The sequence below is a fragment of the Nematostella vectensis genome, chromosome 9 (genome assembly GCF_932526225.1).
Source record: "Nematostella vectensis chromosome 9, jaNemVect1.1, whole genome shotgun sequence".
In the NCBI taxonomy this organism is placed as follows: Eukaryota; Metazoa; Cnidaria; class Anthozoa; order Actiniaria; family Edwardsiidae; genus Nematostella; species Nematostella vectensis.
In genome coordinates this window covers 14,559,111-14,583,402 of record NC_064042.1, presented here as the reverse complement: position 1 = coordinate 14,583,402, position 24,292 = coordinate 14,559,111, and the positions used below count along the sequence as shown (strand labels likewise).

The 24,292-nt window shown below is 36.6% G+C and overlaps 3 protein-coding genes across 9 annotated transcripts in view; 2 read left to right on the top strand and 1 right to left on the bottom strand.

Annotated features, from left to right (window-relative positions):
- The window catches only part of LOC5507916 (multidrug resistance-associated protein 1), a 29,290-nt gene extending 27,328 nt beyond the window's left edge, over positions 1 to 1,962 (top strand). The window contains exons 27-28 of the mRNA XM_048732175.1: positions 42 to 236; positions 1,355 to 1,962. Of these exons, the coding sequence (XP_048588132.1) occupies positions 42 to 236; positions 1,355 to 1,463 (304 nt within the window). The 3' untranslated portion in view covers positions 1,464 to 1,962. The remainder of the gene's footprint in view (positions 1 to 41; positions 237 to 1,354) is intronic.
- A 182-nt stretch (positions 1,963 to 2,144) lies between these two features.
- LOC5507915 (neuropeptide FF receptor 1) lies at positions 2,145 to 23,824 on the bottom strand. 7 transcript variants are annotated; one of them, XM_048732179.1, is made up of 3 exons: positions 23,711 to 23,824; positions 17,791 to 17,898; positions 2,145 to 3,902 (listed from the first exon to the last, which is right to left on the bottom strand). In XM_048732179.1, exon 3 carries the CDS (start codon positions 3,834 to 3,836, stop codon positions 2,751 to 2,753), a length of 1,086 nt encoding a protein of 361 aa, XP_048588136.1. In that variant the 5' UTR covers positions 3,837 to 3,902; positions 17,791 to 17,898; positions 23,711 to 23,824; the 3' UTR covers positions 2,145 to 2,750. The 7 variants fall into 7 exon arrangements, with proteins under 7 accessions (XP_048588136.1, XP_048588134.1, XP_032232525.2 ...); XM_048732177.1 differs by lacking the exons at positions 17,791 to 17,898; positions 23,711 to 23,824 and adding exons at positions 6,369 to 6,766; positions 6,835 to 7,105; XM_032376634.2 differs by lacking the exons at positions 17,791 to 17,898; positions 23,711 to 23,824 and adding an exon at positions 15,411 to 15,592.
- LOC5507897 (neuropeptide FF receptor 1) overlaps positions 14,977 to 24,292 on the top strand; it is a 41,765-nt gene continuing 32,449 nt past the window's right edge. The window contains exon 1 of the mRNA XM_032376685.2: positions 14,977 to 15,077. The gene's annotated coding sequence lies outside the window, so the exon portion shown is untranslated. The remainder of the gene's footprint in view (positions 15,078 to 24,292) is intronic.

Below are 24,292 nucleotides of genomic sequence, written 5' to 3'. Positions count from 1 at the left end.
GTATCTGTTATAAATTTCATTTGATACTACTTCCTGGCCAGTGTTGGACAGCGTCAGCTGGTGTGCCTGGCTCGCGCTCTGCTCAGGAAAAGTAAAGTCCTGGTGTTGGATGAGGCTACCGCTGCTGTGGATTTGGAGACGGATGAGCTGATTCAAAACACCATCAGAACAGAGTTCGCAGAAAGGACCGTGTTCACCATCGCGCACAGACTCAACACCATCATGGATTATTCAAGGTAGGCTACAATTACTAGAATATAGTACATTTAACAAATTTCCCAAATGTTGTGAAATCACGAGGCGCGCAGTAAATTTTGACCATAAGATGACGAATATCGTGGTGCATAAGAGTAAAATACAACGGATAACTTTTTTACAATACAAACAATTTTCGGATTTCGGAGATGACGAATCCCGTGGTTTGCCCTGTGATTTACCATAGCTAACTACCAATCAGAAAGCGAGATTACGCGCAAGTGTTGTAGAAAAATTGTTACACCTATTTCAAATAAGGTTACACTCGAAAATCAGTGCATCGCAACCAGCAGTGCTTTATGGGTAGCATATATGGCTAAAGCCTGGTCTCGTAAAGCCATACGAGTGTTGACAGGTACATGAACAAGAATATTACAGCTTTTGAAGCCTGGATTTGTTTTTTTTTTCTTTATACTTATTTATACTTACTGTCTATTTATTTGATACCCATGAAGCACTGCCGGCTACCATGCATTGAAACTCCATGTACAATTTTACTTGAAAGAGTTGTAAATATTGATTAGACATTACTTTAAGATATACAGTAAAAAATAAGAATATCGAGATTTCGAAAATTATATAATTAGGCTGAGATAAAATTGTAAACGATATTAAATTTTGTGATGCAACGACACTGTAAGTGAAAGCGACATAAACGGCAACATAGTTTTCCAAGATGTGAAACAGCTGCTACTTTTGGACAAAATTCCGAACATCTAAATGATAAAAAATCATTCATCTCATTATCATCGTCATCTCATACACCACAATCGTCAATGATAAAAATTGCCAGACCGGTAACAACAACAGCATTACCTTTTTCAACCATCAAGAGAAAAGCTATACAATCCCACACAAATTACATATCCATCTCAGTATTAATTTAAATCCGTTTGGATTACGGTGAATTGCAATCGACCCCAGTATTTAAAAAGCTCAGTTCTGTTTTTAAACTACCAATAATACAGGGATATTCTGTATTAAAAAAAATACGCCCGTTGAGAGTTTTGAATATACAAAACAAAAGCAACAACATTGTCGCCCAAATTGGATTTTCAAACTTTAACAATAATGTTGTTTTCGCCATGTCTTCTTGTAGGATTCTTGTTTTGGATAAGGGCTTCATGATGGAGTTCGACAGCCCACAAAACCTGATTGCCCAGAGAGGAATCTTCTACGGAATGGCACAGGACGCCGGACTCGCCTGAGTGTATCCTCTCCGGTACTCACCTATTGTCATAATCGTGCCGTTTTAAACACCAATATTATCATCACGTATGTCCTAAACCTGCCCAAATTACCTTTTTTATGTGCCGCTCCAATCCTTTCAAAATGATTCATGTTATTTCCCAGTCTGGTACACTGTGCTGTAGTTGAAGCTGCAAAGATAGGGCTGGTATTTTCCAGAGAATAGCTCAAAACATGTTCTAATCATACGTACATGAAGGTGTGTATAATTGTTTTACTTTATATCCAATCTAGGAGAGTTTAACCCTTGCATGCAAGTGTTCTATATTATTATCTATATCATTTTCCTTATTCCAGAATAATTCTCTAGGCGTATATGACTTAAAATTTTCTGATATTTTTGTCTTCCAAATATATTTTTAGTCCCTTTCGTTGCACGGAAATCACGAGCATTTTTATATTTAGCGCTTGTAATTAAGGATGTATAATGTTTCTAATAAAAAAAAAACAAAACTGTAACTGTTTCCAGATTACCCTAAAGCCGCTTTACTTATTGGTGTGTTCAAATCGGAATGTCAGTAATAATTTGTGTTGGTCACAAGATACTTTCATCCGATACAGAGAATAGTGTTTGCTTTCATTTGCTTTGTGACCTTCCCTACCCAAAGTCTCCAAGTGAGTGAGAATTAACAACTTCGTTATTGCAGATATTCATCTTTACTTTTAGACAATACTAAAGCTTTATGATATCTTTTAGCTATTTCAACCCTGAACAGAAAGTGTTTGAATTCTAACATGGATTCTATCTGAGTTATTGATTCTGTGCATGATATTGCACAATTTCATCAATCGTTTTTCAGTTTGAAATCCCCTTTGCCTATCTGCGTGTTAATGCGTTTAAAGAAAAAAACCCTGGGTGAAACAGGTGTTTTGAAAACAATATAGAAACGTTTGGGTTTCTATTGTGGTAAAAATAAATCGAAGCGGGCAATAAGCGATAATTTTATATTCCTGAGTGCCTTTTAAGGGATCTAAGAGGTTTCGAATTTTGAATCCCCAGAGAGAGTACAGTATTTTCAGTTCTTTTTCACTATTAATCAAATGTTTTCGCTACATTTCTTTCGCTTTTTTTATTCGTAATTTTTGTAATTTCGCCATGCGCAAATAAAAACAGAAAAGAAAATAAGGTTTTCATCTTCCAGCACCTGCTTAAAAGCATGTAGCACCAACTTCGGTCGGCTGTTCCCCACAGTACTTTTTTTTAAAATCTCTTTGATAATGTGTTTGTCTGTTACTCACACATGGTTTTATACAAACGATAACTGTGTCGTCGAGGATTTGGTCTTACTATTCGGTATAAGTAATGTAAGCATTGCGTTTAAGCTCTCCCTATGAACGGACCGAAATTGAGTTGGGTCACTGTCACTCCTGCGTTTCACCCTTTTCCTCCTATACTCCATGAACGCTATTTGTATCTCCTTACGGTAATTCTCGTTTAAGATTGTATAGCAAATTGGGTTGGCTGCGCTATTTAGGAACGTCCACACGTGACAAAATGCCACCACATCCCAGAAATACTTGAAGCTTTTATCCGCCGCGCCGAAGTCGAGCCAAAGCCACATGACATTGTTCGGTAAAACGCACACTGCGAACAGTAAAGTCACAATCATGAGCATGCGTACTACCTTCTTCGTCTCTTTGTGTTGTTGATTTCGTACGCATGCGCTCTCTATGGTCCGTCTACTGAGTTCGCGCGTGATGCTACAGTAAGCTGTAGCTATGATTGTCAATGGGATGACATACTGAAAGGCGAATAGGGACGCTGTGTAGCCCTTCCTTGCGTTGTGATTGTCCCAGTTCTCTTCGCAGTACTTGGAATGCGGTACGTATGATAATGAATTCATGTAAGGAGCCACGGGAAGCAGGGAGAGCACCCAGATAGCTATGACTAGGGTCTTGGCCTTAGAGACGCTTAACTGTTTGCGGAGAGGGTGAACGATCGCCCAGTACCTCGTCAGACTCACTGCGGTGAGCGTATAAACGGACGCGAAGAGAGTTAGAGTTTGTAGTGGGTACAAGACCTTGCACATGACGGCACCGTAAGGCCAGATGTAGCCCATCTCCTGAACAGGGATATCGAACGGAATACAAATACAAGTCAACGCCAGGTCGGCCACCGCAAGGTTTAGAATGAAGTAATTCGTGACGGTCTTCATTTTCTTGCGTTTTAAGATGACAATACAAACCAAGGTATTCCCCGCTGCGCTTACGAGGAAGATAAGTGTGTACAATGTCAGCTTGATGGTTCTAAGATGATTTGAGCCAACAGGGTCTGTTGTCCCAGATTCACTTGTGTTATCAAGACTTGTGCTAGTGTTGCTGATATGTTCCATTTGCGAAGTGAGTGGATTCTTTCTCCTCTTTTTCCAACTTCAAGTGGTCTTATACTTGTGAGTTTCCTGTTTCAATTGAATATAAAAAGCAGTTAATGGTTTGATGGTAATGTGATATACAATTTTGATCAACTCCGTAACTCATCCCTTGTCAAGTAAAACGTTTGTTAAAATAGTGTCTTCATTATTCTCATCCAAAGGGTATTTTTTGGAAATCTTCTTTTATTTCGACGCCCACTTCCTACCTTTTTACCGAGTCAAGTTTTTCAAGTGTGGTTCGTTGTTCTGTAATAAATGTTTACCTAAAAGTCTCCAATCTTTCAAAGTCAAGAACTGTGTCCAAATCTTATTCTCTCTCTCTGCTTTCCTTCCTAACCTCTCAAGCTTTTATTGTAGAATGAACGTTCGCCTGATGTGCCGTTTAGATCACTTCCCATTCAGATTAAATCTTCTGTTTACGGTGTTGTATCAATAAAAGTTTTTTCGCCCGAATATCAGTCACGTATATAGTAGAATCAAAAATGAGTAATAAAACAAAAACGTCCCTTCGTTTTATTGATAGCAACCAAAACACGACGTTAATCACAGGAAAGTTGTTGATCTTTCTATTCCTTTTTTTAATTTATTTTGTGACATCTCTGAAGAAGATTATGTCTCAAATGAATTATTTTCCTCTTGCATTGTCTCGGCGGAACCGCCTTTAACCCTTCCGAGGGAAAAACGGTGCATGGAACAAAACATCCCCCACGCATGCTATTCAAAAAGTTAAATCAGATTATTTCTAGAAATTTATGATTTAGTTTGCGTGATCTCAGTGACTCGTAATAGAGTACTCAATATCGATAATTCAGTCGTTATCAATCACTTTCAGTATAAGGAATAAGGGTAACTCTGTTTTTTAACGCTTCTTTTCCTCTTTTCTTTTCCATTTTAACACGCGAATAATAAAAAAGAACAGGAGTTTTGAGACCGTTATACAATTGTATGTTCTTTGGTTTCACAGGATTTATGATAGAGAAGAAATGTTGACAGTTTGCGCAAGCGCAACAGAAGTGTCCGTCTTCACGCTTGATATTTAGTAGCAAGCCTTTTTATGGCATTCGACAAAAGACGAAACCAATAATGATTTTTCCACCTTAAAGAGGTCTGTTCTCAGTGTTGCGTTGAGATTGGCTAACGTTTGTTGACGGCATGAACCCGGTAGAATACGCGGAAACAGGGCAAAAGCTTAACCCATCGAATTGCAGACAAGTATGGTTTATTAATGTTTAGATTGCAAAACGGAATTAAAAGCAGCTATGGAGTTATTACATAGACCAATTCTGAGGTCGAGGAAAAAAGATACAATCGAAGTTGTCGACTAATCGACTAAGTATCGGAAGGCCTCGGGCGATGCTCGGTGGGAATCGTGTGACTTGTCGGCGTACCTGACATTGGTAATTTCACGTCGTGATTACCAAAACTAATTCGGCGAATGTATTAATTGTTGACTTCCTAAAAAAAAGGAAATTTGTATTGGGAAGACAACCGTGCTTGTAGCGTTCACTACAATAATCGAACCGCTAACAAGAAGATTTTCACTTTAGTACCTCACAAAGAGTTGCCATAGGGCTACCGTTTGACGTCAGGCTCAAGATTCTGTGGCGATATCGTCATAGGAAAGAGTAGCGAATTGCTTGATTTTTATGACTTTCAAGTTAAACGGCTCAACACTTGATGCACTCGAGGACAGCTATTTTATTAAATTGGTCACCCAAATATTGTTTCGAGCATTTTGAACGTGAATTGTAAGCTTTAGCTTTTATTTTAATTGAGTAGCAAGGAACGAACAATCTTTATTGGCAGACTGTATATATGTGTTTTTGACTGTTTTTTTTTTTATTTCCTTATTCTGTTCAATCTTTCTCTCGATTATTTTCGATAGAAATATAGTTTTTTTTATTTCGGTCTAAAAATATAAGTTTTAATATAATTGTTCCAATAATATAATTATTCTAGAGATTTTAGAGCACAAACTGGCTTCAGCTTTTTATAGTTTCCATCGTAGATTGCACAGTTTTCAGTGTAAACCATTCTATAAAGAGAAATCATATGTAAAAGGAAATAAAGTCTCTTTGCATATACATGTGCAGTTTTAACTAGCCCATTTGACGGGCCAAGTGGAAGTGCTCAGTAGAAATGTGCAAAGAAAAAGTGAAATTTGAAAGAAATAATGGGTTTTCCCTTTATGCAAATTTGTTTATTAACAGGCAACACAATAATTTCAAACACAAAAGTAAAAAAATTAAATTTTAACACCTATCTTAAACCCAGCTTAGTCTTGCCTGAAACTGCTATAACAATACGAGCAACTTATAATCAATTTTTTTTCTGAACAAACGCCAAGCGTTTTCTAATCTTGAAGAAAAATTTAGTCAAAAGTCATAATGCCGCTGGAATTATGTAATAATCTTACAAGTGTTAACTCACGTAGCCAAAGCTAAAAACCGTTATCAACTAAAAGAATCGCGATCTTAAAAAAAATATTTTTACCTGATTGGATAGGAGAACTTTTTTTGATGTAATACCTTGTCACCCCGTCATCAAGACAAATAAACCAGACACTTGATGCAGAGAAAAAAGGATTTAAAGTTCTTCATTTCCTCGAGGGCTTAAGAGCTCTCCGGAAGTGCTCGGGAATTCTAACAAGTCTCGGGAAGTGCTCGGGAATTATAACAAGTCTTTACTTATCCTTATTTGATGTTCAGTGGCGACGTGATCTCTTTGTTGGCCGGGAATTCTAACAAGTCTTTACTTATCCTTGTTTGATGTACAGTGGCGACGTGATCTCTTTGTTGGCCGGGAATTCTAACAAGTCTTTACTTATCCTTATTTGATGTTCAGTGGCGACGTGATCTCTTTGTTGGCCGGGAATTCTAACAAGTCTTTACCTATCCTTATTTGATGTTCAGTGGCGACGTGATCTCTTTGTTGGCCGGGAATTCTAACAAGTCTTTACTTATCCTTGTTTGATGTTCAGTGGCGACGTGATCTCTTTGTTGGCCAACTCGTGTTGTCGCCTCTCGTATCTCCATGTTCCCGATAACTTTGCCACCTCTTGATCTTCCTGTCTAAGTCTTAGCACTCGTTGTATTTGTCAAAAACAGGTGTATGAAATCGCAAACACTGCATTTGCGTGTATTTCATTTTCTGTCGTCGCTTATTTCTGATTTTAATTTTACTCCGAGCTTAAGATTTTCAGATTTAATAGATGGCACGTTTAGTTGAAACCTTACCACGTTTGGCTTTGAAAGGAACAAGTTTTCAACATTTCGGAAATGTCCGCACGTACAACAAATGACGCTTGTATTTCCTTACTCAGCGGTTTTTGATATTCTGGGAACTCTCGTCAACATTTTTCAAACTGCTACCCGCTCACTGGCTTCTGTTATTCAAACTAATGGAATTACATTTGGTGTTTTTTTGAGTGGTCACCAACTCGCGGAGAAGTGACGTAATTGGAAACAATTTCAGTGCTAGACGATGAATCTGCTCAATGAATATTGTGGCGTTTTAGCTGATGGAATCCAGAGCTGGCAGATAATCGAACACTGCAGTAAATGGCCTATTTGTAGCGTCTCCTCCTCCTTATTCCGGTATTTTTTAATGAGTTACTTTGCGTAGTAACCTTCTATTAGTTGGCTTGGGTTACTTGTGGTGTTTCTTGGGTTCAGCGAAATTTGCGGGATTCCCCGACCGACTCGCGAGCCACAGTAATCCCGAAACTCGGAAAACAGTGATTTCCGAATAAACCCACTCGAGAGCCGGCTAACAGGCTACCTTATCTTAAAATTTGTTTATAGTTATGATTGAACATTTGAATTGTGTTATGAAAAATGATAGGTTATAGAGTAAACATTGGTAGAAAAAAAGTTGCAATTAATTGCTAGCCTCAACATGTTGTAAAACAGACGTTAAACATTAAGGCCTGGTATTGGGGAAAGAAATAGTTCGATACTTAAATGGACCTTTTTCTTTCTAGCAAACTCTTAAATGCATATTCATTAAACCTGAGTCCATGTAAAGCTAAAACCATGGTATATAATATGTTCTTTTTAGGATATAAATATTTTCTAGTCATAACAGTTTTACCCGGTTAACGGTGTGCTAGAAACCCTCTCGAGTCTTAAACAAAGCTCATTATATATTTATATTCTCAATGTAGTATTTCTTTACTGGAATTTGAATTTATATTGCTAAAAACAAAATAAGAAATCGTAGCGCAAAAAATATCGAGGTTTTTTTTTTAATCAAGAAAAGTGAAAATTGACCTAGATCTACGTAGATCAAGTTAAATTTACTTTACTAGCTCGTCTGTTATGTGCCTACAATTAGATGTTTTCTAGTTATAACGGTTTTACCTGGCTTAATGTGTGCTAAAAACCCTCTCGAGTCTTAAACAAAGATCATAACTTATTTATAGTCTGAATGTTGTTATTTTATTTCTTTACCAAGTTTAGAATTTATATTGCTAAAAAACAAAAATATATCGAATTTTTTGAAAACAAGAAAATTGAAAAAAAAAATTGGCTTAGATCTAAGGAAGACCAAATTAGATTTTCTCTTACCCATCTGTTGTTATGTGCCTACAATAAAGATTCAGCGAGATGTTTGTAAAGCAATAAGTCCCTTATAAAAAGCTTCATCAAAACTGAGTACTACAACATACTGTGAATTATTAAGAAGGTTAGTATATCCAAAAAACTGGTATATAATAAATATATATTGTATGTAAGTTACATAGAGATCAGAATTCGACCTTATGGTCAGAGGCTCCCCTTGTACCCTGTAGATAGGAAAACATACCTGAGCTTTGTTTGATCTTGCTACTTCTCAGCTTAGTACAACGATCTTCATATAATCCTTCCTTAAGAATAATCAAACCTCAGAAAGAGTAATCAATTAGGGCAGTTTTGACGCATTTTTCAATATCGCTAAGCATTCTAAGCATCGCCTTTTTGTTTGTCCTTTCGTCACTCTGTGATCTCACCACGATACATATAATTTCGATTTGAGGACAATAGATGCTTCCGATCCCCTCAAACGTCCAGCGTTATCTTTCGTAATATTGGCTCGAGAAATGTAAATATTACATGCTCGTTTAACGGAATAGGCGCCCTATGCTTCTTTTAATACTGTCTATGCCGAAAGCTTGTTATTATTGTATTGTATTATCGCTAACTTGGTGCTTAAAGTGGTTCTAATTGTGCAAACTGGACGTCAAGACTTTGAATGACTTGCTCGGATTAAAAATATCCGGCCTCTCCTTTTTCAAGGAGGTTCAAGTTTTGAATATTATTTCTGATATCAGGTGGAAAATTTAGTGAATGTATTACCATTGCCAGAAACCTCGGAAAGGAGTAAAATAATGCGTCTAAGTATTGATCTCTTAATTGTAACATGGCCAATGGGGTAAATCACCTAAAAGTGATTGTTCTTTTTAAGGTAATGTACGTCTAGGGGGTTACTTCTGCTTGTTGATAAAACCTTTGTGGGAAATTTGTAAATTATTTTCTGTATTTCTCTGGATGCCAGCTTTGGGTGGTATATGATTTGAGTAAAAAACGCGCTCAAGTACAAAAACGCTAGTTGTAGGAAATCATATTCAGATAAAAAGGAAAGGATTCAGACTTTTGTCAGAGTATGGAGCTAGAGTTTTAACCAAAAAAGGCTTTGCAGGATTTCCCCTAGCAAGACAATGGGATCTCAATTTTGGCTCACGCCATTTTGATGGCCTTCGATCTCAACGTATGACCGAGAAATGAAAGGATAAAGTCGTTTAACTCAGATTACGTGTTGAGCTCATACTTATAGTGTTGAATTTGTATTACAAGAACTCATTCTTATCAGAATACGATGCATCTGATCACTAAACCCTAGCTTTTAGAATCCTGTAAAGTATCCCAATTTCACTACCTTTCATTCGTTTTTGTTCTATAGTTAGGTCCGTATTTTTATGTTTTTTTTTGCTTCCTTAAAATGTGAAATACTAGTCTTAAAGTTAAGAATCGCAATTGTTTTTCCTTGTTTGTTTTGACTTCCCTTGAAGTCATATTACTAAGAAGATAAGATATGTTACAAAATTCAAACGTATGGGATTTTGATATGAATTCGTGAATTTTGCATATTACAGGCAAGTTGACCAAAAGACCTATTTTAAGAATGTTTAATTTGCAAATTATTTGCGACCAAAAAGGGCGACTAAAGCTTTGTTCAGGGGAAACATTACCAAGTTCATTATTTAGTCGTACATACTTCCTACTTGTGTAAACACTCGTAGCTTCCAGGAACATCCTCCCACACCACCCCCACCCTATATAACCCCGAGGATACCTTAACAACGTACATTAACGTTAGCATGGGTCGGTTTGAATGACGGACTAGTTATTTTTTCTAAGGTCAAGGTTACACCCTTTACCGCCATTATCACATCAACTACAAAATGAAAGTACTGTGACATATTTATTGTGCTCGACGCACTTGTCATTCTGACTTTAGATGAGATCAGCGTTTCATGGAAACTTTCACTTGTAATTTATTTCCGTTGTCAAATTACCTACTTCAAGATGACATAAAAACTTTTTTTTATGCTGGACATGCTTACTGACATGCTTACTTAGAAACCTTGGAATCGTCATATCCTGTCATCATTAAAAGCAATTTGTTCCAACAATATAAAATATAATATTAAATGAAACTTGCACCATTGTTTTATATTGCAATGCGCGCTTTCGTGGGCACTAAGACTTTGACCAATCAGGAGACGACAATCACAGTTTTGATTCAGAAGAGCTTCAAAGCTAGAGGGATTTCATCATGTATCGATACGCACTTTGCGTTTCTTTCCCACGCTGTCTATTGGTGAAGCCTATGCCAATCATTTGCATCCTTATTGGCCATCTTCCTAAAAACTGTCAAGGTGGCCACGGTAGCGCGCGTCGCACTGTCAAGGTGGCCACGGTAGCGTGCTTCGCACTCCTTATGTACATTTCGAAGGAACCTGAGACATTGTTTACCGCGAACGTGTAAAAGTAATAGTTAACAGCGCAAAGGAGTCGCTTAGGTAAAGCTCTTTCATTTTCTCTTTTTCTTTTTTTTTAGTGAAAAGCCGGTTCTTCCCCCTCCCCCCACGCAAACACACACAGAACCTATCATTTACATTAGAAGATTTATAGCTGACACAGTCTTAAAGTGACACGTGAAAGATCTCTGCGCAAACTACATCCGCCTATGATGACGTAGTAACTTTTTTCGCTATTCCGGTATCAGCGTCATCTCCAGTTTAATGTTGATATTGCCAAATCATGCCAATCCAAATGCGCACGTGCTGGAAAAGTAAACGCGTCATGTTCCGAAAACGTATGGCTATTTTGTTATATTATTTTATTATTTTTTTCAAAAGGGTAAACCTCATTTCAAGAAAACCATGGACATCTCTTCGTACGGTACCCTAGATAGATCTATACGGTGGCCAAATGAACTTTCCAATAAAATCTAAGCTATATATTTATCGAAGTCTCGTTGAAGTTTAAGATCTGAAAGGATAACTGCGTTTAATAACGTCATTTTATTAATCAAAATCACTTTTCCATCCATAGCTGTTTATTCTTATATATTATCATTCTTATTATATGAATAAGAGTTATTAATAAATTAAACTGCAACCACTTCTCGTTTTGATTGGGGGGGGGGGGGGTATTTACCCATTTGTGGGCCATGTTCTCTTGGGTATTTTGTCCTAGCCTGAAGAAATACACTGATTTTATCTCATTTGAGCGGACCTGTCATCAATACATGCTACATTCAGCAGCACCATTTTATGTCGTGGATACGCGCTAGCGTAAGTAAGACTAGTTGTTGGGGGCAGAGCGTCACTCACTTAAGGTTGGTTCTCACTTGGACGTAAGCGCAAGCGGAACGCACGTAGTTTTCCGATTCTCATTAGAACATAAGCGCAAGAGAACGCAACTGCTTGATTTTGCGCTTGTGTTTGACCGATTCTCACTTGTGTTGCGCTTCCGTTTGCGCTTACGCTTGCGTCCTAGTGAGAACCAAGTATACAATCAGAGTTCTTCTTATATCCCAATTCTGACAATTCAATAGCTTATGACAGCTGCATTTTGTAAAGAAGATAAATCGATTCAAGAAGTTTTATTCTAAAAACATAAATTTATAAGGAATTTTAGGGGATCCAGGGTTGTTGAAAATGAACAAGAAGGAAAGCGCTCGCTAAATTTATTGTAATAAAACTAGAACAGGACCATTCCCGATAATAAGTGTACCTTAATATAGATCTTATTTTCTAAAGTCTTTATACTGGATTCATTAACTTATATTAAAAACAGAAACACGAAGAGTAGAAGTTTTATACTTACAACTTCTTCAACGGCTCAGTTCATAATTTTCAGAAAAAAAAATAGCTCAAGGAATCAAAATCAATAAATACATACAATTTAGCTTCGACGTCTAGTGTTACACGTTTCACGTGTTTGCTTGTTAACTAGACCGGAAATCCCACATTGTTCAGACATTATCGCGAAGACTGTAGGCAAATGACTTTCGTTGCAGTAAAGTCTGGGCAGTGCATTATGGGTATGGTGAAATGACCGTAGACAACTATAAGGTGGCCCGCCGAGTTGGTTTTGGCTAAACAGCTTTTACTAAGTTCCCTATAGAAGACTCATTTTCGGCTCGATTTTCGTTAATTTTTCAAATTTTATTAATACATCTATGCTTCGTCAGATCCCGCAAGATTCACTCTTGTTTTAAATCAAATAATTTTATTTCATGCAAGGTAAATAAAAGCAATTCTTTTATATTAAAATAAAAATATCGAAATCTGCGCGATGGTTTTTTTTCTAAAACAATACTCCACTTGAAGCAGACGAATTTTTGGCTTAAAACTGACCTGTCAAACTTCGCGATTGATGAATCTTAATTTTACCCCAAAATTGTCCTCGCAATCTTTGAAAAAATAAATGCACTCTTGCCTACAAAGATCCATTCCCGAATTTACGCCCCCTGCTAAGTCCACACCCTAAGGCAACTTGTGTGAGCAAGAGGACCAGTGTTACACAAGAATAAATTCCAGATGGGCAATTCGAGAGTATTTTTATTAAGATAATTTGAAAACTAAAGAATTTATTCCTTTTCAACATTTGAGCGCAAGCCGCGCCTCTTCTAAACTATTACCCGACGCTATGGCTAAAATAGGCTTTACCGAAAGTACTTGCTTAATGCAGTTGCATGTCGAACCTGCGTTTATGAGAAACTAGAATCAAGAGTTGAGGATATGAATGCGCTTCAAACGAAGCCTTCCTTTTAACTTTCATGACAAAAAATAATTTGATTTCCAAGAAGAGTAAATGTAGCGGAATCTGATAAAGCATAGATGTATTAATAAAATCTGAAAAATTTACAAAAAAAATGAGTCTTCTGTAGGCAACTTAATAAGTTAAGCCAAAACAACCTCGGCGCGCCACCTTAAAAAGTAGCAGGGGCACGACTTTTTTGTTTTAAAGTTTAAAGTGAGCACCTCACCCTTCCCATGGTGCATCCCTTTTGAGGCTGGCAGTACTCTTGCTGAAATCCAGTACCACGTGCTGTTAAACCAGGCCTTTGCTTAAAAAAGTAGCATTTCACTCGCAAACTAGCATTTTTTTGGGGAATCTAAGAAACAAGAGCAATAACCATGGTAGACAAATGGCTTAAATTTTGTGAATATCTTCATTTTAGCAAAACAATCTATCATTTTTGTACTCTACGATTTTAATGCTATACACTAAATAATATCAGCGACAAAAGTAAGCTTTTTTAGCTTAACTGGAACACCAGAACTCGCGCATGCGCATATGTTTGTCAGCGCTATCTTTGTAGCCATATCGACGAGCCAATTTTTTTGTCAAATTCTTAGGGTCTTGTTCCCTATCAAAGATGTGGATCATTTCTGATGAAAAGACATCAACAAAGCAATGCACGCTTGAAGGTTGATTTGGCTCCTTTATTGGCGATTATCATCCCCTTGGCTGCGGCTTTTACATCTCCAAACTCTTCACCCTGGCACTAACAAAGTGATAAAAAAATCATAATCTTATCGAACTCCTTCCGCCGAATACCTGGGTTTTTCTTTTCAACTTCAAGTGTTTAGAACAATAACAATCTGCTCCGAGAAGACGGCTGCTTCAGGGTTTGCGATTTAATCTTAATCAGTTGATAAACTCCCGGCGACCCGCGACTGTTATCTAGATCTTAGTATTTCCTCTGTGGATTGTGATAATTCCACCACAATCGACAGTGTCTGCATTTGTTTTGGTTAGATTTTTCTCGAATATTTTCCACGAAGAATTTTTTTATTACACCTGGTTTAAAATCTTTGTTAAGCGACGTCGGTTTGGCCATGTGTGTTTGTAGCGCTTTTGACATGACGTAATTCGGCGTGATTGAATCAAGACCTATGCATTTGCAGACATTACTATAATTGTATCACAAAAGCCGAAGGATGTTTCTAGTAATTTCAAAGCTATTACTAGAGAAACCATCGCCTAGCTATTTTCGTAAGGGCTCCTCATCTGTTCGGGGCTTTTGAACTTTGTTATCACACTTTATTTTTTCACACAGAACAGATACATCAAGTCAATGTTATCTGCAGGTCTGGATTTGTTTTTTGTGTGTGAAAATTTGTAGAATGCATTATGTGGTAAAAATATTTTTAATGTTATTTTTGTTTTAATATGTATTCGTCATTTGTAGCACACCCTCTCCATATTAAAGTGTAGCTCTTCAATATCAATTTAGTATTATAAACATCGGTATCGTTGCAACTTCAAGATTGTGGGCGCAATGCTTTTACGACAAGACAAAACGTTGTATCATAAAAGAGTCTTCATTTTTGTTTTCTGGATTGTCGATCTCTCCATGTATGACTCATGACTTTCTAATTAATTTTTCGCAGAGAAATACCCAGTTATCTGATAAATTGGCCTTTTATAATCCCTCTTAGACTGACAATTCCGCCCTCAAAGTTCTTTAGAACAAGCCACAAATTTCCCACCAAGCTAAAAGACAATCGGATATAATTGGCCTTAAAATAGGGACCTTTTTTGCAGCAACTAATTGATAGAGTTATAAAAAGGAGGCAAGGCATTATGACTTTAACCTCTTCCACGCATATGATACGGAAGAATCCAAGTCTTCGATTTAAAGGTTAGTTATACCAATCCCATAAAGCTGCAAGTTTTAGGTGATAGAGCGCTTATATATTTCGGATAATCATATAAAACATCTACTATTTCATTTTTAGAGAAATTGAAGTTACCCTAACCTGCAAGCCGGATTCGGAATCCCGAATCACCGGAGAGCCGGCGAGCAGGCTTAAGTTACCCGAGATGTATCAACTCTTTTTTCTCTGAATATTTTGATATGTATTTTGATCACAAAAAAAAAGCCAAATTCCCTCTATTTACGATGTTCACCATCCGTGCTTAATGATATTAACCTCATCCTCTTTTCACTCGGCTTACCTTAAAATATTATTACCTTAATCGCAGATTGGAAAATATTCAAATCCTTTCTCTCAATATATCCTCTCTTAAAGCTCGGCCACCCATTCGGTAACTCTGAAGCAGCCTTAGTGCGTCCACTCGAGTCTACTTTAGAAGAGTATTTACTTCCTAGATACTTCCTATCGTGGTCAAAAGTTCCGAACGTTCTCGTTGTTGACAGGCGCAGTTTCTCTATCACTTGTTGAGCGATCTAGCCATGTGCACGGCCAGAGATCCTATATCGCGACCTTACACACAGATCTTATCGTAATGCAGCGCGCCGTGATCCCCCCCTAATGATTGACAGCGTGATACGTGTGGATTTCAAAGATTTTTCCTGGTTTGTATCCATCGGCGCCTTTTCCTTTTAAAAGCGGAAATTAAAAAAGTGGTACAAAAGGGTGGACCCTGGATTTCTTTATTGGAGCTTCTCTTGCTCTCACGTTTCTTGTATTTAAGCCGGCGTATTGACGTATAGGTGGCTTCACTCTCTGGGTATACCGTTCAAGTTTGTTTCAAATTGTTATGAATTATCATTGAAGAAAAGGCATTGTTTTTTGCTAAAATCTCGCAAACAATTAATGCCCATAGTTGTGCATGGAGGGAGAAACAAGACTCCTATGTTCCAGTTTAATTTGTTCGCTTGTTTTATTCAAAACTAAAAACCACCCAAAAAGGCACGAAAGGCCCCAATTCAAGCTTCATTGTTCTGGCTGAAAATGGATGTTGCGATGCTCCTGACCTACCCGCCATTGAGTTGTTATTGAAGACTATCAATCACACAGCGGCGAATCCAGCAGCGTTCACCTGCTATCGGTCAAGCTTGTCAAAATGCTTAGAGTTTCATTGTCGCACAAAGGCCAATCAATTCCACACTTATCCTTTATCTAAACACTTCATTAGCAGTAGTTGTCGAGATGGGTGACGATTCAAAAAACGTGTCTCGCATTTTAATCACTAATTCAGTCGAACAACCAGACTATTTCAAGTGCTTATTTATCTTAACCATGACCTTCTATCTTAGAGACCAACCATTAACCATTAAGAAGTACATATATATATTTTTTAATTTGTATTTTTTTTTTGCTTGTAAAAAATATAACAGCTATGTAAAAAGACTTGTCGATATATATTCACAAGCTCACGCTCACCTATATTTTCTTCCCACTTTTTTAAAGCGTGCTATTCACCTTTACGTGATACGTGAAAATGGCATGAGAAAACTCGTTTCCGCGAGTCCGTGAGAATCACGCGCACGACCCATATGACACATGAAACATTTTTGTTCAGTTTTGAAATTATCCAAATCTGCGCTGCATATTACCTTCCCTCCCTCTTTAAGGGTAAAATTACAGTGAGCATTTTAGCCTACAATCTCGAGACTGAAGATTTGGAAATCTAATTACGTCTGTGTTAAGTGCATTTTAAAAGGTATCGTTTTGTCCCTCCATTAAGTAATATTTTTAGTCGTTTAGGCATCCATTATGTCTACAAATGTCTCCATATATATTGTGGCAGATATTTGTTAACGGGTTGTAGGATAGACAGAGAGAGAAGAGGTCGCTTTGTATAGCAATTACGTCGCGCGTCATTAGAAAGTTTGTACATAGAATAGACGCTGTGAGAGAAGCAACATCCGTACTCACTATCCTGCAGCCAGTGGGTCATTCAAAGAAGAGCCTTGTTTACCTGAGTGGCGCTGATATTCAGGCTTGGTGTATGTTTAGAATAATACATTCCGAATGACAGACCCATGCCAGATGGGCGTGGGGGGCACGCGCACTCCTAAAGAGCATCGCCGAATCGTCTTAAAGAATGTCTATCAACCACTCCTTTGTTATTGTTTAAAATTAAACATACAACGGTTTATTTGCAATGAAATAGCAATCCAGAATTGAAGTCTGATCTTTGAGTAACAATATTTGATTAAAGTCTCTCAGTCTCTTGTTTGATTTGGTCGAAGGATGGACTCATTGAGTGACTCGGTATTTGCGGGCGCATAAATGGCGGCGAATGATGATGTCTAATGCGTGCGAAGTCCCCCCCCCCCCCCGAGAAAATCCTGAATTGCAATATAAACCGTGTATTTGTTCTAGTATCAGGCGTTTCTGTGGTAGCAACTTAATAATTGATCAAATACTGTTTTATAAATAACTTGGCCGTTTGAAGAATCTTGGATTAAAGAGCCCTCGATTTTTAAACTTTTCTGCAAGAGTATATTAGCGTAATAAAGCTGTAGTTTGCTATCACCATAAGGGAAACCGCAGGACCTCTGTCTTATGGTGCCTATCAGCTTGCGGTTGATAAAATTTGCAGTCCAGACCTTTTCACCCAAACAAGAAATAGAGAGACTGGAGTGTAATAAGGTTCCTTACCTTAGCTGTAAGTAGGTTTTGGTTGATAATAACCTTCCTTGTAGCTGGAATGAAGACTCACAACTGAGCAGATAGAACGTGTTCGAGTCGAAGGTATTTGACAAGTGCCTAAAAAAAAATGAAAAGTGCCTCATGCAGCCGCCATACATCTGACCACGCAAACAGCCTGGATTTAAAATGATCCGGATAAAAACCAAGTAACTGAACCCTCGGAGCGAAGGTAGGAATCGACTTTGAGCCCAGTGGTCAGGGCCACATGGGATTCATAGCGACACTTTGGTGACTCCTTCATGGAATACGCCATCCAGGCTCTTCTAATTGAGTTATGTGAAGAGGTTTTGGTCATCTCGTTTAGTCGCGGATTTTCGGTTCTTTAGTAGGACTAGATTTTTTAAGACTTCAAATGAATCTGAAGGAAGCTACCGGTAGAATAACATGTTTTTATTAAGACCTTTAAAGGTCATAAATTTAAAAACAACATCCTACTGGATGTTTTTTTACCAAGTTAAACAGGTGTACTTGTAAAAACACGGATTTTTTTTTTTACCAAGCTAAACAGGTATACTTATGAAAACACTAGGTGGTTTGGCTAGGTTATTTTCAGTAAGTGTGTGCTTGTAAGCACACTTAATATAACTTAAAAGTTATTAAAAGGTTCAGGTTGAAAGAAGGAAAACTAATTATTGTTTATGTTAGTTTGGTTATCTTTGGTTAATTTTCTTTTGGCCATTCACTTCAAGTAAGCTTGTAAATTATGATCATATAATGGATATTCCAATCTTAATTGAAGAATGCAAAGCATTATGGGACGTGTTGGAGGGAGAATCTGGACGCATAGCATACAACAGGGAACCCCAGCTTTTGCTTTGATCTTCAATAAAGTGAAAAAGGGCGCCCTTTGCTAATACATTTTGGTTATAACAGTTCAAATATAATATTTTCCCGTTTTAACACGTTAAATCCTTACCAAGGAGATTCTTTAAATATTTGGATTAGAGCTTTCTGCTTATTTCACACCCAGATTCTGAGAATAAATGCTCGACCATTTGGTAGGAGATGCAGAATTTTTTGCTCATTTAAGGTAAGGTGTCTAACGGCGATGAATTCAATTTAATGCATTTAATGATAATCTAATAATATATAATTATATGAGGGTAAACCCCCCAAACTTTTAGCTGGTAGTACTTGGTATTATTATTATGATAACCTATTTTTCTTACCGCAAGGTACATATACAGGAAAAAAAAATTATAATATTTCTATATGTATATATATATATATATATATATATATATATATATATATACATACTTAAAAATGATAATAATGACAAAAGTAACAGATTGCTGAGTTTACTTACTTATAGTGTTTTTTATTTTAAAATTATACGTCTTTAGATTTAAGCTTCAAGATTCCATTTTGCATCCCTATTATTATCGCCTTCTAACTCAATCACACACAATTTATGGCAAAACAAGGCACTTCATTATTTTTCAAGAACTCAGCTTTTTACATTAACCTTAATCTAAGGATTGGGGCTTTTAGGCACACGCGTCCGATATGTTTTTGTTTCCACTGATTGAATAATATACAGCAGTAAATTAGTGTCTAAAAGTAATGGCTAAAAGCTCGGGAAATTTTGCAGATTGAAATTGGTTTAGGTGAAGTGAAGTGGGTAACTGTCTTTTTTTTTTTTACAAACGAAGTGGAGTGCTATCAAAGGGGGCTATCTCCTTCTTGTAAGTTTGCAGATTTTGTACCTCGTATGTCATTATCCAGAAACATTTTGAGAAAAGTGGTTTGCTTTGGGAGAGCTTATTATTTTGAATTTCTAACTAAGAAATTCAAGCTGTTTTATGATATATTAAGAGCCATAACGAGTTCACTGTAGACTTTAAACAACTGTTGCGTTTTTTTTTCATTTTCCTTTAGGGACCTGTTCAATAATTTAGACTGGTTTAACACTTTTCATTTGTAAACTTTTTCATGTCTGAAATTAAGGTATCCAGTTTCTTTTTTTGTTAACTCTGTGAACATCTTAATGGTGATTCTTTTTCCATCCAACTATAAGAAAAATAATGTCTTCACTCAAAACCACACAAACTGGTGTATTTGACAGTAGAATTTAAATATTGGGCTAGTTAGACGTTTTCAATTCGCTACACATAATGTATTATATACTTTTTTATAAGTTAAGTAGAAAGTCTGATTTTTCCTAATAGTTAACGACAATGGCCGAACCAATTGAATTTTTGTACACAGTATTTTTAAACAAGAGTTCACGGGGATGCAGTAGCACTTTATGGGAGCATTTTCAGGGATTCCGATTGAAGGAAGAACCCAACCCTTAGACCCGCATATTTATATTAGCATTTTCTTATTAATCCTTCATTAAGTATTCGTATTCGCTATGCTATTTCCACTGCATTTTAGCTTTGCAGTGAGAAAAATATTGCTGCAGCAGCTGCTTCAGTCGTGACCACACACCTTGAAAACTAATAAGAAGAAATAGAAGTACCACTCAATTGAATTGATTGAATGATATAGAAAAGTAATTGTTTTTTTAAAGGGTGTGCTTCATAAAAAAGGTTTTGACACATGACTCAGGTCTCTAAGAAAGCCGTGCAGGAGTAAAATTGTACTATAAGTGAGCCCATCACTAGGAGCGTATAACTGTGTTTTAAGTACTATGAGTGAGCCCATCACTAGGAGCGTATATCTGTACTATGAGTGAGCACATGCGTAACCACATTTTTGCACCCCGCTTTATACATTGTTATTAATTAATAAATTAATTTATTTATCTATCTATCTATCTATCTATCTATCTATCTATCTATCTATCTATCTATCTATCTATCTATCTATCTATCTATCTATCTATCTATCTATCTATCTATCTATCTATCTATCTATCTATCTATCTATCTATCTATCTATCTATCTATCTATCTATCTATCTATCTATCTATCTATCTATCTATCTATCTATCTATCTATCTATCTATCTATCTATCTATCTATCTATCTATCTATCTATCTATCTATCTATCTATCTATCTATCTATCTATCTATCTATCTATCTATCTATCTATCTATCTATCTATCTATCTATCTATCTATCTATCTATCTATCTATCTATCTATCTATCTATCTATCTATCTATCTATCTATCTATCTATCTATCTATCTATCTTTCTACAACTTGTTTTGCTCTTTAAGGCAATGAACAATATGACCCCATGCTATATCAGAGATATGTTCGTTAAGTGTAGTGATGTACATAACACGAACACTAAAAATGCAGCAAACCATAACTTAGTCCTTCCAAAGGCTCGGACTACATTAGCAAAAAACAGCTTTAAGTTTGTTGCAGCTAAAAGGTGGAATGCATTGCCACTAGAAATCAAAGAAGCCAAGTCAATCACCGCCTTCTCCGCAAAACTATTAGAATGCATCACAACACTGTAAATAAGTTTATAAATCAGCAAAGGATTGTTATTGTTCGTCAAAGATTTTGCTGTAGACAGATTTGTAAATAGCTTTTATTTATTTTGTTTCTGTTGAGGGCCATGCGTACATTATCATTGTGATATTAAGTGAATCCCTCATTAAAAAAGGCATCTATCCATCTAGAAACTGTACTGAAAGAAGACCCAACGAACCGGGCGATAAGATGGCAAGTATAAGTGCCACGAAAAACTGTTAATTTGTATACTTTGATCCCAGGAAAGATTGTTTTGGGAATGATTAATCGAGATCAAAGACCCATCAAACTTGAGCCTCGGACTGAACATAAGGTTGGTCAGCGCGGCCATTTCCCTGCAAACTTATATCAAATACGCTAAGGGTAAAGTGTGTGGCATCATCTCTCACGGAGGAAAGGAGGAACAAGAAAACTCAAGAACCACACGAATGACAATCCCTAGCTTATAGGGGGTACCGGTAATTGTTTCCACTTTGAAATGATAAGGCAAAGAGAAGCTGCAATACAAAAATCACTAGACGAAAAAAAAAGGAAATTAATACCTTCAAATGTATACAAAAATGAATTCAAACTTTAGATACATTTCAGTGTATCTTTCAGTAGGCTGAAATATCAACTATAAGTATCTTTCAGTGCTTTTTAAGCGTGCTTTTTTATTTTTCTTGTCGAGATAAAGCACTCGCAAACGCGCCATTTTGGAGCTCTCCACAGATATTAAAAAAGTATTTCAAACTCACAGCCAAAAGCACCATTGACGTCAAGAACTTTGTGGTTTAAAAAAAAAAATCACAGTTAATGTTCAGGCGAAAAAAATAACAAACAGACTGAAAATAGATACCTCCCCCCTATTCTGAGTTTCAAACATCCCGTCAAAGTCAAACACCGCTGCACCTAGTCAGCGGTTTCCTTGCTTTCCAACAGTGCTTTGCGGTCCCATTTTTAATTCCTTGGCGCTTCGCTGATGCGAGCACAAGTTGATGGTTGCTTGTAGCGGGCTCCATAGGTATAGAGAAATGGAATATAACTATGCGACTTAGTTTTTTTGGTCATCGCGCGGGTACCCTGTGTGGTCGCCGCCCGCACACTTTGCGATAATTTTACAATATGTTTCCTTAGTAGAATAAAAGCACATTAATACAATTTTGCACCATCCGTGAATGTTTAATTATTTTATAAAACCCTGACAAATTCGGTAAAACCTACAATAATTTGACTTTTTGTGTTTTTATTTTGCACATATGGGAACCCTGCGCCTGTTTCGCTCGACAAATAATCCCGTCAATACAAACATTCAAGATATGGTAGGAGAAAGAATGGAGGACTATACTGATAGAGAATGGACTAGTTGAGCACTAAATTTCATCCAAAACCTTATCGAGCTGGTGTAAAATCTCTTCACCGACGAACTGTTGCTCGTCATTCAAAAATAAATAGCACATTGAAACCTTTAACAAATTGCTGTCACAAACTCCCAAAAAAGATACCAGAATCTTAGCAAGACAATGTCTAATGACAAAAAGGGGAACTATAAAGGAAGGAAAAATTATTTTGTCTCTATCAAAACGATGGTAAGTGCCAAACCGACGTAAACTGTTTAAAACCTTATAATCTTACTTGTTACTAAGTTGCTGTTATGTTAAGTACTTACTAATTCAATTTTCAGAAATTTTATTCATAGCGTTGTTTTTAAAATTAAAATGATAAATTTCCCTAATCCCCCTAATAATTATTGGTGATTTTCATAATTAATTATATATATATATAGAATCAAAAAGCCCAAACTGTATATATATATATATATATATATCGATTTTTTTTACGCAAAAGGAGGTTCTGGATATATTTTGCTATATATATATATATAAATATATATATTGTAGGAAAAAAAACACGTGAACTACCGTTTCATCTCTACAAGCATGTTTCGTTGTTGCCCACTCATCAGGAGATTTATTAAGAATATATTACTACCATCACTTATATACTATCTATGTGTCGATGAGGCGTTGAAGGTAGTCATTACGTGATGGTAGTGGGATATTCTTGGACGTTATGGCATCCAAGTGGTTTCACAAGACCTTTTTCGGGTTGTGGGTACTTCTCAAAACCGGTACAGTCCGGTTGAGGGGTCAATGTGTTAAATATTAGATTAAACTATATAAAAATAAATAAAAACTAAATAAAAACTGATTCTAAACCACTTTCAACTTTCATTTGTTGTTAGATTTAGTTCTGATATCCTGTCGGACCATGTTTTCTTCATAAATATGACTTTACTTAAAAAGTAAAGCAAAACAAATCTCAAGCTGAGCCGATCGTACATAAAACCACATACCTTCGTATCACATTTCACAGCATATCAGTCAATCTTGTTTTAAAAACTGTCGTTTTTCTAGCTCGCTCGGTCATTTCCTTATTAGGCATTACTTACCATATTTGGGAGTCCGCTTCAACTAATTTTTTTCGGTTTCTTATCGTTTTAGACGAATTCCTACGTACGTAAACTTGCAGAAATTCGTGTTTACTACGATTTTGCTGGCAGCCATCTTGGAGATGGAGCCTAGTCCCTAACGTTTTAGAATATCACAGGTCTCCCGCGCGCTCGCCCCAGGATCTTTTAGACCATTTAGAAAAAATGACAGCCGTTGATACCACCAAGACCGGCCGATGAAGCAAGGATACGTATTTCAAATTCCCATACAAACGTGTTGAAAAAACTTTTGAATTGAATAGACATTGAATTGACATTATTGAATGTAGACATAGAACCCGCATGAATTTCCCGCCAAATACTCTGAACACACGGCTCCCAATAAGGCAGAGAAAAATGAAAAAAAGATTTTGGGCGTATTTTTTGGGTTAGGGTAGCATATAAATTTTCTTATAGAGTAGAATAAAGACTATTGTTATATTGATTTACTTCCAATATGATAAAAGATCCTAAATATGGTAAAAATCCTATGCTTCAAGTTTTGGCAAAACACTTTTCAAATCGAATTTATATGGTTATGAT

Excerpts from the sequence above, each read along its gene's own strand:
- LOC5507915 (XM_048732179.1), bottom strand. The coding sequence starts at position 3,836 with ATGGAACATATCAGCAACACTAGCACAAGTCTTGATAACACAAGTGAA.